The sequence below is a fragment of the Pyrus communis genome, chromosome 1 (assembly GCF_963583255.1).
Source record: "Pyrus communis chromosome 1, drPyrComm1.1, whole genome shotgun sequence".
NCBI lineage: Eukaryota > Viridiplantae > Streptophyta > Magnoliopsida > Rosales > Rosaceae > Pyrus > Pyrus communis.
Genome location: NC_084803.1, coordinates 11,451,118 through 11,468,858, shown reverse-complemented (window position 1 = coordinate 11,468,858; position 17,741 = coordinate 11,451,118). Strand labels below are relative to the sequence as shown.

The following is a 17,741-nucleotide window of genomic DNA, read 5'->3' as shown; positions in this document are numbered from 1 at the left end:
CGCATGAAGATGGCCCGTGAAGCCATTGCGTATATCTTCGCCTTTAAAACTTAAGAACACGTCATATTTCCAGTATTTGGCTATTTCCAGGAAGCGTCCGCCCCAAATTTTGAAGAAAAGCAAGGACGTTTCCAATGGAAAATCATGATAATTGAAGTTTTGGAAAAGATTCGGAGAAAAACAGCTTTTAAGACGAAGCCGCGTTCAACAGTGGGGGAGTTGATTGGAAGTGTCTGCAAGCTTGCAGACGTAATTATTGCTGAGATCGGTGAAAGAGTTGGTAAAAGCGGCTATTAGCGTTCACACGCTTCTAACGAATATCTACACATCGGCACGTCGGACCGAAAGTTGTCGGAGTCACATGTGTACTTTTATCACGTTTCTATGTATTATGTTTCTAATAACAATAAAATTTACATATATTAATTAATCTTATTTTATTTAAGAAGTGATACAAATGTGACATAAAAAAATATGACAAATGAAATGTTACTCTTGCGATTAATGAAAGGATAATACTTGCATTCTTATGAAATGATGCACATATTCCTACATTTACGAATAACGTATTTAAATATATAAACTCGTCTATTGAAATCATTCAATTTCCTAGTCATGATTTGAATATCACTTGTCACATCCTGGCCCGGGTGGGACCACTTCTCGGGCCCGCTCCACCACCGTAGCACGATATTGTCCGCTTTGGGCTTACCATTCCCTCACGGTTTTGTTTTTGGGAACTCATAAGCAACTTTCCAATGGGTCACCCATCATGGGATTACTCTAGCCCCCTTCTCGCTTAACTTCGGAGTTCCTACGGAACCCGAAGCCAGTGAGCTCCCAAAAGGCCTCGTGCTAGGTAAGGATGGGAATATACATTTAAGGATCACTCCCCTGGGCGATGTGGGATGTCACAATCCACCCCCTTAGGGGCCCGACGTCCTCGTCGGCACACACGCGGCCAGGGTTAGGCTCTGATACCAATTGTCACATCCCGGCCCGGGTGGGACCACTTCCCGGGCCCGCTCCACCACCGTAGCACGATATTGTCTGTTTTGGGCTTACCATTCCCTCACGGTTTTGTTTTTGGGAACTCACGAGCAACTTCCCAATGGGTCACCCATCATGGGATTGCTCTAGCCCCCTTCTCGCTTAACTTCGGAGTTCCTACGGAACCCGAAGCCAGTGAGCTCCCAAAAGGCCTCGTGCTAGGTAAGGATGGGAATATACATTTAAGGATCACTCCCCTAGGCGATGTGGGATGTCACATCACTCATACAAAAAATCATTCAAATAAAAAATTGTTTAATCATTCAAATGTATTAAATAAATGAATGGTTCATTCATATGTTGTTTGGTATCTTGATTTGTACTATACATTTCAATAACTAAATAATCTCCGATTCAAATCATTGTTTATAGCACTAATCTTTAAATGAAGATTAAGAAATTAAACAATTCTAATTATAAAATTTGTTTAATGAACATACATTATTTGCATAATGAAGAACGAGCTTATCCCTTCAAAGTGGGAACAAGAGTATAATCCTTAATGGAATTGTCCATGAGTTTATAATTAGCTATATCCCTCTCACCCAGAAACGAGAGAGATATACATTACGTTGCAGAGTTTGATAATGCCTTCATTATTGGGTTTAGATGAGATAACCGGATGCAAAGAGAAAACCTAGTTCCAATTGGATTTTAATTTAGGTGATCTGAAAAATTCATTGTCCCGATCTAAGATCCCATTTGTTAATCATTTTGTTACTTTACTAATTTTTTTTTTTTGCTACAAATAGGAGAGAGGGAGGGGGTATAAAAATGTCGAGCATATTTTCACTATACTAGCTTCCTTGGATACAATTACCATGCTTACCACATCTTACCATTGTTGCCTACATAACAGAATCACGTTTTGTAGGATTTGAACCTACAACCTCGAGTTTTGGAGACCCATATTCTATTGAACTGAACTAAGAGCGTTTTCTTTTCACAGTAAATACAAGAAATGATGATGAGATAACACACAAGTGAAAATAAAAAACCAAAAGCAATTTGCATTTGATTTCACTTTTCGTTCTCTCTTCCGCTCCTTCTCCCATGATCCTCGCATCATCCTTTTACATTGCTCACTTCTCCATATACTTTTCCTCCATCACTACAACCAAATGAAATCTAAAAATAAAAAATAAAATGGTTATCTAATTGACCGATATTTTGATTTAATTACAACAAAAAAGTCTGAACAATGCTCTTAATTATCTGGTTCCACAAAGAGAATACAAATTTTTGTATCCTCTTAATTATACTAATATTCCATTAGCAGACTTGCTACCGCTTGAGGCTGCGTACTAATGCCATATGAAGGCAAGATTATTCAATGCTAATCCTTGAAAATGAAATTCAAGAAATTTAATCACTTGCCCTGTTGTCATTCCTTTTACAAAACAAGTCTGAGAGTTCATATGTTAATGGAAATTTGTGGACTCATCATTATTAATTTATCAACCGAATTTGCTTTCAAATTTCAACAGACGAAAGATCATTAGAAATAGATAATATTATTAGGTTTTTCCTTTTTCTGGCGGCTTACATAGTATGTATTTTGCAAGGCTACCTTGACATACACACATTAGGTCACTTGCCGCAGGACGAACGTGTAGATGAAGATGACATCAGAAGGAAAAGAGCGTTGTGAATACTGATTATTTATGATTAGGTTAACTATATTATATATGTGACCATCAGTGGCAAAGCCAGGAATTGGCGAGGGGACGGGCGGGTTTAAATGGGTGCAAGCTTAAAAAAAATGTAGACAACCAAATCCTTTTAGATAGTAGACAATAATGACGTTCATAATTTATTAATATTAATTACAAACTGCCATTGTGACATCTCACATCGCACAGGGGAGTGATCCTTATATGTATATTTCTATCCCTACCTAACACAAGGCCTTTTGGGAGCTCACTAACTTCGGGTTCCGTAGGAACTCCGAAGTTAAGCGAGAAGGGGGCTAGAGCAATGCCATGATGAGTGACCCACTGGAAAGTTGCTCGTGAGTTCCCAAAAACAAAACCGTGAGGGAATGGTAAGCCCAAAGCGGACAATATCGTGTTACGGTGGTGGAGCGGGCCCTGGAAGTGATCCGCCCCAGGCCGGGATGTGTCAATTTGGTATCAGAGCCTAACCCTAGCCACGTGTGTGCCGACGAGGACGTTGGGCCCCTAAGGGGGGTGGATTGTAACATCCCACATCGCCTAGGGGAGTGAACCTTAAATGTATATTCCCATCCCTACCTAACACGAGGCATTTTGGGAGCTCACTGACTTCGGGTTTCGTAGGAACTCCGAAGTTAAGTGAGAAGGGGGCTAGAGCAATCCCATGAAGGGTGACCCACTGGGAAGTTGCTCGTGAGTTCCCAAAAACAAAACCATGAGGGAATGGTAAGCCTAAAGCGGACAATATCGTGCTACGATGATGGAGCGGGCCCGGGAAGTGATCCGTCCCGGGCTGGGATGTGACAATATGGTATCAAAGCCTAACCCTGGTCGTAGTGTGACGACGAGGACGTCGGGCCCCTAAGGGGGGTGAATTGTGACATCCCACATCGCCCAGGAGAGTGATCCTTATATGTATATTTCTATCATTACCTAGCACGAGGCCTTTTGGGAGCTCACTGTCTTTGGGTTTCGTAGGAACTTCGAAGTTAAGCGAGAATGGGGCTAGAGCAATCCCATGATGGGTGACCCACTAGGAAGTTGCTCGTGAGTTCCCAAAAACAAAACCGTGAGGGAATGGTAAGCCCAAAGCGGACAATATCGTGCTACAGTGATGGAGCGGACCCGGGAAGTGATCCGTCCTGAGCCGGGATGTGACAGCCACACTATGAAGAACTTAGTGAAAATAAAATGAAATTCTTGTACTCTATGATGAATTTAATAATTGCGTACATACATGTGCTTTGGTCGATTGTACATATGTAATGGGTGCATAAGTACGTCGAATGTGTTAGTATAACCAAATTGATGATGCATAATTGTTTATTGAGACACATGGTTTATTGAAAAAAAAAAAAAAAAAAAAAAAACTTTATCTACTAAAACATAAACCAATATTTATCTGGCTAGCATACATAGTTAGTAATACGGTTTAGTGATATTTTTTTTATATGTAAGGGAGAGGTTTTTGGTTCGCCAAAGGCGAATTTAAATCATATTATTGTTAGCTCATTAGAAGGCTAAGCCCACATCTCCCCTCAATGTAGATAATATCATTTGTTTAAAAAATAAAATAATTTTATCTTTTTTATGATTTGGAAAATAAGTACAACATAAACGATAAAGAATAAGGAATGGGAAAGAAGCCAAGAAAAAAAAAAAAAACACTAATGAAAAGGGCTTAATTTGAGTTTTAATCAAAATGACAAAAATGTGTTGTAAATGAATAATACCATGAGTGACTTTTTAGAGTAAAAATATCATTTTCATTAAAAATGAATAATACTATGAGTGATTCGTTAAAACTCCTTAAAAAAAAAAAGAAAAAAAAAAAAGAGGTTTGGATTCCACCAATGACAGGTGATGAAAATGGAACCTGAGTTAAGTGAGGCCACGTCCTAATTTATTAAATGTTTAGCCAAGAAGCCCATGTTCCATGTTCTTCTCATTTTTGGGTCAATGCATTTAGTACTTCTTATTAATTTGTTAAATGTTTCAAAGTTAGGGCACCCATCAAATTTTGTTGTTATTTGACCAAAAAAAAAAAATCAAATTATTATTATTATTTTTTTTTTTTCGACATAGGGGTTTTTAGGATACAAACACTTATCAAGTGCCACACTTAGATGATCTGTGTGAATGTGTATTTGTCTAATCAAATGATGTTGTGGACCTTTGAAGTAGAGAAAGTACTTGCCCACATCGAGTTTTCCAATGTGGGAAACAACCATTTGTTTTCAAAGCCTTTGGATGCTTTGGGAGAGGTTCGGGAAGGTGAAGGTTCATGGGTTTGTGGTAAAAACTGGAATTGGGTTTGATGCGTATGTGTGTAACTCGCTCATTGACATGGTTGAGAGTTTCAAGCAGGTGTTTGATGAAATGCCTGAGAGAAACAGGCTTTGTTGGAACGTTACAATCTCGAGGTATCTTAGATGCAGGAGGTTTGAGGAGGCTTTGGATGTGTTTCGGGGGATGCGATGTGAGAGCAACGAGAAGCCTGATGAAGCTACGGTTGTAAGCACCATTTCAGCTTGCACAGCGTTGAAAAATTTGGAGCTTGGTAAAAAAATTCATGAATATTTTAGAAGCGAACTTGGATTTACTATTAGAACTGGAAATGCATAAATGTGGTTGTTTGAATGAAGGACGGAGAATTTTTTATGAAATGCCGGGATAAACGTGTTCTGTTGTACTAGTATGGTATCTGGCTCTGTAAATTGTGTAGGTTTGGTGAGGCAAGAGAAGTGTTTGATGGGTATGTATGTACAATAAAATTATACTACCATTTTAACGAGGCGGGGCTCTATTCCAAGAGATGCAAACTAAAATGTTGAAGGGGATAAATTTACAGCGGTTGCTCTTAACAGGCTGTGCTCGGTTGGCAGCATTAGGTCTTTGGACTTCAAACATTTGTGGGCTTGCAATGAATGGCAAGACAAGCAAAGCAATCGAGTTCTTCTCGAAAATGGTACAGATTGGCATGAAGCCTGATGATTTCACCTTCATTGTTGTCTTGAGTGCTTGCGTTCACAGAGGGTTGGTAGATGAGGGTCGTGAGTTCTTCAACTCCATGAGAAAGATATATGAGAGATTGCGCCGAAGTTAGAGCACTATGGTTGCCAGATCGACCTTCTTGGCTATGCTGGACTGTTAGACGAAGCAGAGGAGTTGATAGAAAGGATTCCAAGTGAGATTTTAGCCCTGATTTCTATATTTTTGCATCCATCGTCTGTAACTGCACATTTCATTTGGGTCCATCTGTAGTACTCGTCATTAATTAGTGGGATATACGATGAGTAATAAAAAGGGTAATTTGCGTGTGAAAAATGATTTATTTACAAACATGAATCAGCATACTAACAATTGTTACCATTGGAAATCGATTTAATATTATTTCTACACAATAATTATAAGATATAGGCAGCAGCATGCACTAGGAAATAATTTAGCGAGCATTAATATGAAACTTTGTTGGGAATCTACTTACAAATTTATTTGTCAACACATCTGTTATAGCTTCGGGGTCCCAGAGTCTACTCCATCTTTCAGGCTGAGTGGGGGATTTTTCAGAAATGATTATCTTGCACGTATCTCGAATCAAATCATGCATCATTAGCATGCCTCGTTCAACAATTACAAGGCACCGTTCACAGAAAACACTGATTCCTATTATTGGAGATAAGCCACATCCATCTAATATTTTTGTGACATAATCCTTCTCCACATCAACCTGGCCGATTTCAAGAAAGAAACATATATCAAGGAATATAGTCTTCTGAGTATCATCTAGCCCATCAAAGCTTATTCTAAGTTTTTCTATAATTTGTCCTTCAGGTATTCTTTTCAATTTCTCCATATGGCTTTCCCACTCTATTATGGGTCTGCCAATAGGAGAAGAGCCTAAAACTTGGAGTGCTAACAGCAGACCCCCACAGTAAGAAACTACCTTTTTTGACAATTCCAGATATTCTTCATCGGGGCAACTATTTTCAAATGTATGCCAACTGAAAAGCTCGAGAGCTTCTTCTTTATTCATTCCCCAAGCTGGATATCTCATTTTCACTCTAAGTTGATTTAGTATATGCTCATCTTGTGTTGTTATGATAAGTATGCTTCCTGGACCAAACCATTCACAATTTCCAGCTATTGCATTTAGTTGTTCCACTTTATCTACACTGTCAATAAAGACAAGTACCCTTCTACATTGGAGGTGTTGTCTTATAACAGTGATCCCTGCAGCAACGCAACTAATAATTTGAGGCTTGGCATGTTGTAAGATGTCAGAAATAAATTTTTGTTGCAAACAGAACAGACCATGTTGGCTTGTACCATGGTGGCAAACATCTTCAAGGAAGCATTTGAATTGGAAGCTATGATGAATTTTGCTATAAATGGCTTTGGCAACGGTTGTTTTCCCCAATCCACCCATCTCCCAAATTCCAACCATTTTAACATCATCTGGTCCACCACTTGAAAGATCACTTATAATTGGTTGAACACGAGAGTCGATTCCAACCGGGTATTTGGCCACGTGTAATTCATCTGTGCTGGGAAGCAATTCCCTAATATTCTCTTCAACAATTCTCCTAATAAGCTTTGCTTCATGCCTGCAAACTTAATTAGTCAGCATTAACTCAATGAAGGATTACTAGAAGCTATCACTTCGCTCAATTAGTAAACATGAACGACATGGAGGGTGATAATATTGCCTGACTTCTTAGACTTTCAATAAAGGTGAGATTATGGTTTAGGATTTGTGAAAAAAATAGAACCAGAGAAGATTTGGAAGAAAGACGCTGTAGTCTGTTGTGTTGGATTTGTGGCTCCATTTCGATTGGGCCTTCAATTACTTGAATTGGTCCATCTGTTTGGTTCCTTTTGTTTGCACCATGGGCCCATCTGTTTGGTTCCTTTTGTTTGCACCATGTATTTAAAATGAAAGACCATGATTATCTCTTAAACAGGAGTTCACAACTTCTAAAATATCTTAAAAAATGAGTTCTACTACCATAAGTGCTTCTTTATGGGATGCCCACGAATTTGATCAAATCAAAATATACTGAATAACTCATGTTATGCTCTTAAGAATCAATTAAAAGAGATCTTCTAATTCCAATTACAAATTCGCTCTTAAGAATCAATTAAAAGAGATCTTCTAATTCTAATTACAAATTCGTTAGGCCCTTCTATAGGACAACTTCCGTCTTGAAAGTCATTTGGCATTTTTATACCATATCAACGATTCCTCATAATTTTGAAAATTATAATCATAATTTATAATTTGATAAATAAAAAAATACTGATGTAACTTAATGTACCTAAGCGTCTTACTCAAAATCTTAAAAAGCACAGATGTTTGATATAATAAAAAATAAAAATAAAACTCAAATTTTAGGCGTTTAAATATAATTAAACTTTTGTAAAATATATTTTAAATAGGTAGTCTCCTATCTCCTTAGCATTACTCATATTTTATCTTGCAAATGTTGATGTTTCAATGAAGCTATTTTTCCTGTGTGCTATTTGCCTAACAACCATTCATTAACATGTTTCAGAATGTGGAAAAGCATAAAATAGATAGCAGCATTACCATTAAACTAGTCTAGTGTCGGAGTTAAGCGGCTAGTAACATTTTTTGTATTTTTCTAAACACATTTAATACTTCAGATTTTTTAATACGTGATTTTTTTTTTTTAAACACCACAATTCCAAATCAGCTTTAGCATTACCCAAAAATACTACTTTTATCATTTTTATATTATATTTATACTACCTTTCTAATAAAGACGGATCTACATGTATTGATGAGTTATACATCTATTAAAGAGATGATACAATATGATATGAAAAATGTGATAAGTATAATGTTACTCTTGAGATTAATGATCTTGAGATTAATGAAAGGATAATACTTGCATCCCCTTGAAGGATGCACATATTCTTACATTTGTAAATCTTGAGCATATAAACTCAACGATCGAAATTATTCAATCTCTTAGTAATTGTTTGAAGACCACTCATACAAAAAAAAAAAAATCAAACCGAAAATCATTTAATTATCCAAAATATCAAATAAATAAACAATTGACTATGAATATATTACTTAGTATAATTTGTACTATATATTTTAATGACTAAATAATCTCCTAATCAAATTTTTTTTATAACGGTGATCATTAAATGAAGTGAGATACTCAAGTCAAGTCTCATCTTAAAAGCATCCAGTCATCAAAGACAAAAGTCATCCTGTAACCCTAGTGACACGGTAATAGAAAGGTGGAAAAACGGAGCTGCTTTTTGAAGAAAAGCAAGGTAGTTTTCAGGGAAAACCCACGAAGCCACTTGTCGCCACACAATCTGAATACTGGATGGCTAAAATTGAAGATTGGGCGAAAACTGCCTTTGGAGAAAAGAAGGCGTTCAACGGAAAAAGCACAAACTATCCCCAACTGATGAGCTTATAGCTCCACTTTAGGAGGTACTTAGTGCTACAAAACAGAGTGTACGACACAAGTTAGTAACGTCATTGTTGATTAATGGGAAAACTAAGGTTCTACGAAGGGTAAGGGAAAGAGGCACGGAGGAGGGAAAAAACTAGCACAAAATTAGAGAGAGTCTATTACATTATCTTCATGTACAAACTAAGACAACCAAGTTTGAATTTAGAGGTTTCGCATGGGATTTTATTCTCTTCTTTTTTTGGATTGGTGTTTCATCTTCTACTTGTTTAGTATTAGGGTTAATTAGATATAAAACCATTGTACTAATCGATTTAGGTCCGTTGACTTCTAATTCAATTAAGCAATTTTTTTATGGCCTATATTCAGGGATGTGTTTCTACAATTTGTTTCAGTACCATCTATTTATACTTGTATTTGTAGTTTGGTTTGTAGAAACTGGAGAAAAATCATTAGGTTTTAATAAAAGCGGGGTTAAAAAGGTGGGGGTGTTTGGATAGATGCAGTTCAATTGAAATTACAAAAGTGATATTTTATCACATTTTTTATATCATATTTGTATCACATTTCTAATAGAGATGAGATTCACATATATTAGTAAGTCCTATTTCTATTAGAAATGTGTTATGAAAAATGTGGTAAGTGTAGGTTACTCTTAAGATTAATGGAAGGATAATACTTTGCATCCCCATGAAGGGATGCACATATTCTTACATTTGCAAATAACGTATTTTAAGTATATAAACTTAATGATCAAAATCATTTAATTTCTTAATCATCATTTGAAGATCACTCATACAAAAAAATCATTTGAATTGAAAATTGTTTAATCATTCAAACATATCAAATAAATGAACGGTTCACCATGAATATGTTACTTGGTATCTACACTGTTGATTTGTACGTTCTATACATTTTAATGACTAAATAATCTCCGATTCAAATGATTTTCTATAGCTGTTTGAATGAAGATTAAGAAATTGAACAATTCCGATTATAAGATTTGTATGATAAATATACATTACTTGCATAATGAAGAATGGGCTCATCCTTCAAAGTATGAATGCTAGTATTATACTTAATGAAATTGTCCATGAGTTTATTGTTGGCTATCCCTCCCACCCAAAAATGAGAGAGAGATGCATTATGTTGCAAAGTTTGATAATGCCTTTATTATTGGGTTTAGATGAGATAACAGGGTGCATAGAGTAAACCTAGGTCTTATTGGACTAATAAATGTTTAGATGTTTTGAAAATTTCGTTGTCCTTATCTAAAATGCTATCATTTCGTTACTTTTCTTCTTTTTTTTTTTTTTTTGCTAGTTAGAGCATATTTTCACTATGCTAGCTTCTTTGCCGGCCCTAGCTGCCCTCCGATTAATATGCTTACCAGCTCTTACCTATAAATTTTTCCCATGAACTTCACATCATACTTTTGCTCCATCTCTAAATTAAAAACAAATTAAATCTAAAAATAAAAAATAAAATGATTATCGAATTGACCGATATTTTAATTTAATTACAACAAAAAAATTATGAACTGTGCTCTTAATTATCTGGTTCCATGAGAGAATACAAATTTTTGTATCTTCGTAATTATAGTAATTTAATCTAATATTCCATTTGAAGACTTGCACCACCTGAGGCTTCATACTAATACCATATGAAGGCAAGATTATTCAATGCTAATCCTTGAAAATGAAAATCAAGAAATTTAATCATTTGGCCTGTTGTCGTTCCTTTTACAAAACCAGTTTTAGAGTTTATAAGTTAATAGAATTGATAGACTCATCATTTATCAACCGAATTTGCTTTCAAATTTCAACAGACGATTAATAAGTATCATTAGAAATAAATAATGTTATTAGGTTTTTCCTTTTTCTGGCTGCGTACATATTACGTATTTTGCAAGGCCACCCTGACATACACATAGTAGGTCACTCGTCGCAGGATGAACAGTAGATGAAAATGAGATCAGAAGGAAAAGAGCCCTATGAATACTAATTATTATAATTAGGTTTACTATATTATTATATATGTAACCACTGACCATAGAATATAATAGTCTTCAATACAAAACTTGAGCTAACCCTAGCTATGCTAATTAAGTTAATAACAAGTAGTACTAGTCTCTCTATACTTATGCAGCCGGAGCAAAATCATAGTCGCCATCATCGTCATCATCGTCCCCGTCCCCTTCTGAGCATGTCAATGGCGAAAGATCCTCAAATTTGACAGTGACTCTATCATCTCCATCTTCATGCTTCTTGCACCACGAGGCAATGCTAATATTTGAAATGGAACACATTTTTGTTTTTTTATCAAGAAGGTGAAAAAAGAAAGAGTTATTAGACTGAGCCCAAATGATGATAACTTAGATTGTGAAGGTAAGTTCATATATATATCGTGGGACAAGAATAAGGTGCATGTTAAACTCGTTTATGCACAAGGCATTCGCGTGGGGAGTGTGACAGCTGCATGAAGGTTGTGCAAGAACCATTGTCCAAGACAGGTGGTGCTTTGTCATCCAGCCACGAAGGATTCGCAAATGACAATTCAGCAAACCACGTTGGTGCAAATTGTGTTAGCTTCGTGACAACATGCAGAGTTCATTCATGTGTTAGGATCGAGATAATTGGCAATGTGTTGGGTGGGTATATATTGGAAACTCTGAAAGTGATAGATGCTTTATTCACATGAAAGAAAAGGCTGATCTTAGCTTTTCAATATTAGGGTAGAAATAATTAATAGCTAGACTAGTCTTCATGCAGGTGCTTACGTGCGTGTAGAAGATATTTTTTGAATCACAGCGTGCTACGTATGACTTACTCATTTTAAATGTATCTATATGCGTAAATTGATAAAAGGAAAGTCAAATATTTAAAGTAAATGAATAATCTTAGATTATGCTAGAAGAAACATCTCATAAACCAATTAAAGCAACTGAATTCAAATTATAAAATCGGTCTCTATAGAGTTTACATTAAGAACAGAGAAAATAATATTTAATAAACAATTGATTGAATCATATTATTGCTAGCCCATTGCGAGGCTAAGCCCACCCCCTGCCTTTTAGTGTAGATAATATCGTTTGTAAAAAAAAAACAATCATTTGACAACTAATTTAATCACATTATTATCCGCGTGCGAATGACCTTTTTTATAATTGGCATTATACGCCTCTTAAGATGTTTTGAACGTGTTTAGAAATAGAGAAAATAATATTTAATAAACAATTCATTGAATCACATTATTTCTAGCCCATTATGAGGCTAAGCCCACCCCTTTCCCCTCCCCCTAGTGTAGATAATATCGTTTGTTAGGAAAAAAAAAAAACAATCATTTGATAACTAATTTAATCACATTATTATCCACGTTCGAATGATTTTTTTTATAACCGGCATTACACGCCTTTTAAGATGTTTTGAACGTGTTTAAAAATAGAGAAATTGAATCATATTATTGCTAGTCTATTGTAAGGTACTAATTTAAAAAAATAATAATAAAAAAAATAAAAAAGCAAACAAACAAACCACAAAAAAATTAACTATTAAAAAAATACTATTAAAATGACGAAAATGCCCTTGACTTATTTGATGTATTATTTTGGAATGCCTTTAAAGTGTTTTGTTTTGGGGGCATATTTGTCCAAATATTTTGTTGAAGCTTGATGACACCAAAATACTGTTCACCTTTTCTATTCTCTTTATATATAGATTTCCTCAGTAACCTTTTCGTTTAAACTTTTTGGTTTTATGTTTTTAGTTCATTTGTCATCATGCAATGTTATATGCATGTTTTAAACTCTCTATTTTCGAGGTCATTCTTTAAAAATTATATTATTCAGTCAAATAATGAGATTTTAGCAATGCTAATCAATGATTAAATTATTACTCATTTAATTAATTTTTTGTAAAATTAATCTTAAAGGATGAAGAGTAGTAGTATATCATCGTAACCATTTAATTTTTGGCTGCCCCTTTAAGATTAATTTTGTAAGGTTCTATAAGATTAATTTTGTAAAATGATTTTAGCTCAAGTTGTACATATTAGATATTATTATTTAATGTGTCCATAAGTGACTGATGGAGATAATTTTATTCTTATTTGTTTCTTTAGGAGGGTATTCGGAGCACTCACATCATGTCATCATAAGTTCAACATCATTTCATTTTTCATACACACTAGCTACTCGCCTACATATAATATAAGAAACATATAGACTTTTCTTCCTAAAAAATAATTCCAAAGAGAAAATAAGAGGGGAGGAGGATTCTCTACCCTCCTATTTTCATCTCTTTCCATTCCCTTCTTGTACATATTATTTTTTGTCTTATTATTTCTATAAAAAAAATCAATATAAGATGTTGACGTGATTTAATTGTGACTGTTCAAATAAGAGGATATGAAAGGATAGAGAGATTATGACGATAGAGAATCCTCCTCCAAATAAAAGACTCATGTTTTGACTGCCCCAAACAGCGTCATAAATGCGCGTGGTCTTTGTCAATTTCTCAGCATCTAAAGACTTAATTTATAATGAATACTTATAAAAAATTATTAGTACGTATATTTGAAAGTACTTTTAAAATATCTAAAATGATTTATAAATTATTAAAAATGTTTCTTATCATATTTGACAATAAAATTAAAATTTAACGACTAAAACCACAATTCTTGGGCAAATCACAGTTTTATATTCCATCTTTAAAATATTTTAATATCATATCTTATCTTCAAATTTGTTGCAATATCATACCTTCTATCAGTTTGTCTGTCAATTCTTCTGTTAAATGTTGACATGGCTTGAGGCGGGTTCCACTCCCTATTAAAAATTTAATTAAATATTAAAAACTAAAAAAAAAACTTGCGGGACCCACTGTTACCACTCATCACCCTCACCCGTCGCCACCCTTACCTCATCCATCCCTCATCCCCGCATGCCATCCGTTCTTCCCCTTCTCTTTCCTTCACAAACAAACCCAAACCGCCGCCGCCACCCTCACCTTATCACCCACGTCAATGGCTGGCTGGGCTAACCACCGCCACTCCCACCCGAAAACCACCTCAGATCTATTGCGATCCATGAGGCCGACGAGGTATATTTTCCGACAAGGCCGACTTGGTCTGTTTTCCGACGATGCATATGCATTTTTACCCAGTTAACGACATTGTTGCAGACGATCCCCGAGGACAACATCAATTCTGCAAACCGGATCTAGTCCACTCCGAATCTTGGATCCGCTTGAAATTGATCCCCAAGCGGCGAAGCAACTCTGCCGAGTCGTGCGCGCGGGCTCCATCCTCGACGTCAGCAGGCATAATTCGGCCAAATGGGCTGGTGTTAACTGCGATGTCGAATTCCCCAACAACGATGGCAACAAAGGTGCTGTCATAGAAGGTCTCGATGAGAGGGATATGTAGATGGGGGAGGCGAATGAAGGAGGAGAGGGAGGAACAGATCGGGTGGGGGATGAGGTGGGGGTAGGGAAAGGTGAGGGTGATGGGTGGTAAGAATACGTCCTGCAAGTTTTTTTTTTTTTTTTTTTTTTTTTAAGTTTTTAATATTTAAATCAAATCACAATTTACCCCCTTCAAGTTTGGGTGCAACTACAATTTCATACAACATCTTCAAAATATTTCAATTCCATACACAAACTTGTATTTAGTTGTGATTTCATACATCTGTTAGTTAATCTGTTGTGATTTCATACATCTGTTAAATAATGATGTGGTAAATTATAGGTCCTATATATTTGCTGACAAGATCATCTATTTTATGCCATGTGTCAAAAATGAATTAAATAAAATGTTTAATTATTTAATAATATTTTTTAAATTTGAAAAACCTTATGCGTTCTATCTTCGACTCCTACTGTAGCCCCACCTTGCCCTCATTCTTTCTGCCATGGCAGCCACCGTCAAAGCAGATCCAAGCTCGCCGCCTTCTTTCCATCTCGACCTCCCGCCAGCCAGAAGAAGTGAGACCAAGTCGTCGTCGTCGCCATTCTGCTTACTTAACCTGTTTCGATGAATTTGTAACCAAAAAGGTATGTGGGTTTTTGGTTATTTTCTCTAAATCTTTATTCAACCCTTGTGGGTTTTTTTATTCTGGGTTGATTTTTTTAGTTTTTTTTAATTTATCTTACTAGTTGTTGATGAAATTTGCAGGATTTGTTCCGGATTGCAGTATTTTAGGGCTTTTCATATAAAAAAAATATTTTATTGCCAATTGCTAGAGCTATTAACTGTAGGGGTAGAGATGCAAAAAACGGTAACTGTTCATTAAGGGCAGTTACTGTTCATTGAGTGGATAGCCCTAAGGGGCCTCCACCACGCTGGAAGTGCTCTAATGAGAGGTGACGCAAAGAGAACGTGAGTTACGTGAGGCCACGTCCTAATTTATTAAAGATGTGTTTGTGTGACCTTGGGACTGGACTAGACTAGACTAATTGTTAGGGTAATCTCATATTTGGTCTGCAAAAGGATGAAGTTTAATGGGATTAGATGGGACTCGCTCGGATTAATGACTTCGTTGGGAGTTCTTAGCCAAGAACCCCAAATTCGGCCGGACTGCTAAGACCGTTTCCTTCTTTGTCGTCTTCTCCTCGTCTAAGTCCTAGAGCCCCCTATTCCGTCTTCCTTCTCTGCCAATCTTCCACCTATTCCTCCTCCGACAAGTTCCATAACTTTTACCGCCTCCGACTGTTATGGGCACATATCACCGCAGATGGTTTCGTTGAAACCCAAATCACAAGATCTTTATGAACCCAGTAGTGGGTGAGGAACATGACTGCGATGGATGATTCTGGAAATGTAAGAACGCCGACGTCCACGACGGTGATGAAGACGGCAAAGCGACATGGGGTTATCGCCTGAGATGCTAGAACTCTAGGACCGGCGAAGAAGATGGAGGCAGTAGCCTGAGACGCTCTGATTTGTGGAATTGGAGTTGGATTTGAGACACTATTTCGTCGACGGGACACTCTACAATTGTGGAATTGGAGTTGTTTTGATCTGATCTCAAATTGTGGAATTGGTTTTCGAAAAGGAAAGTTTTCAAAAAAAAGAAAGAAGAGATAATTAATAATAAAATTTTAATAAAAAGGGATTAAATAATATAATATTAGAATTTATTAATTATTCTGTTTTTAGTCCGACACTGCTACAAACGCTTTACTAAGTTAGTTCAAGTTAGTCTAATCTAAGCCAGTCCAACTTAATCCTTGAATCTAGTTCAGTCCGAGATAGTCCGATGCAACAAACACACCCTAAATGTTTAGCCAAGAGGCCCATGTTCCATCTTCTTTTCATTTTTTGGTCAATGCATTTTGTATTTCTTATTCATTTGTTAGAAGTTTCAAAGTTAGGGTACCCATTAAATTTTATTTTTTTATTTTTTTATTTTTTTTTACATGGTGGTTTTTAGGATACAAACACTTATCAAGTGCAACACTTACATCATCCATGTGATTGTGTATTTGTCTAATCAGATGATGTAGTGGACATTTGAAGCAGAGAAAGGACTTGCCCACATCGAGTTTCCAATGCCGGAAACAACCATTTGTTTTCAAAGCCTTGGGATGCTTGGGAGAGGTTCGGGAAGGTGAAGGTTCATGGGTTTGGGGTAAAAACTGGAATTGGGTTTGATGCGTATGTGTGTAACTCGCTCATTGACATGGTTGAGAGTTTCAAGCAGGTGTTTGATGAAATGCCTGAGAGAAACAGGCTTTGTTGGAATGTTACAATCTCAAGGTGTCTTAGGTGCAGGAGGTTTAAGGAGGCCTTGGATGTGTTTCGGGGGATGCGATGTGAGAGCAACGAGAAGCCTGATGAAGCTACAGTTGTAAGCACCATTTCAGCTTGCACAGCGTTGAAAAATTTGAAGCTTGGTAAAAAAAAATTCATGAATATGTTAGAAGTGAACTTGGATTCACTACTAGAACTGGAAATGCATAAATGTGGTTGTTTGAAAGAAGGCCGGAGAATTTTTTATGAAATGCCGGTGAAAAACGTGTTCCGTTGTACTAGTATGGTATCTGGCTCTGTAAATTGTGTAGGTTTGCTGAGGCAAGAGAATTGTTTGATGGGTATGTACAATACAAATGTACTACCATTTTGACGAGGCGGCGGCTCTATTCCAAGAGATGCTGTGAACACGAAAGATTCCTTGAAACAAGAAACCAGAATAACGTGTACAAAATAATATTTTTTGTGTTTATGATTTTGGGGTTACGATCTCTCTCAAATTTGGTCCTCTGATTCTATCTTCGTAGGGTGTAGGTTTGTGGATGAGTTGTTGATCCAAAGGGCCGTCGGGGCTTGATCTAAGGATGAACAGTTGATGAACGGATGAACACTTTCTTCAAGGGTCGTCGGGGCTTGATCTTGAATAATGGTTGTGTGGATTTCTTCAAGGGCTTTTGGGCTTGATCTTGAAGGTTGATGGATGAGCGGATCTTCAAGGGCTTTTGGGCTTAATCTTGAAGAACGATTGGATGTGTGGATTTGTTGAGGTTGTTGATCCAAAGGGCCGTTGGGGCTTGATCTTAGGATGAAC

At 36.4% G+C, this 17,741-nt stretch overlaps 3 protein-coding genes across 3 annotated transcripts; 2 read left to right on the top strand and 1 right to left on the bottom strand.

Annotated features, from left to right (window-relative positions):
• Positions 1-4,973: 4,973 nt before the first annotated feature.
• Positions 4,974-5,829, top strand: LOC137744097 (pentatricopeptide repeat-containing protein At1g31430-like). The gene is made up of 3 exons (XM_068483996.1): positions 4,974-5,283; positions 5,449-5,478; positions 5,591-5,829. Exons 1-3 carry the CDS (start codon positions 4,974-4,976, stop codon positions 5,827-5,829), a joined length of 579 nt encoding a protein of 192 aa, XP_068340097.1.
• Positions 5,830-6,168: 339 nt separating this feature from the next.
• On the bottom strand, positions 6,169-7,418 carry LOC137743990 (disease resistance protein RUN1-like). Its single transcript, XM_068483893.1, has one exon. It carries the CDS (start codon positions 7,168-7,170, stop codon positions 6,169-6,171), a length of 1,002 nt encoding a protein of 333 aa, XP_068339994.1. The 5' UTR covers positions 7,171-7,418.
• Positions 7,419-14,605: 7,187 nt separating this feature from the next.
• Positions 14,606-17,303, top strand: LOC137743868 (pentatricopeptide repeat-containing protein At1g31430-like). The gene is made up of 2 exons (XM_068483831.1): positions 14,606-14,691; positions 16,697-17,303. The coding sequence occupies exons 1-2, from the start codon at positions 14,606-14,608 to the stop codon at positions 17,301-17,303; spliced, it is 693 nt and encodes a 230-aa protein (XP_068339932.1).
• Positions 17,304-17,741: the final 438 nt, after the last annotated feature.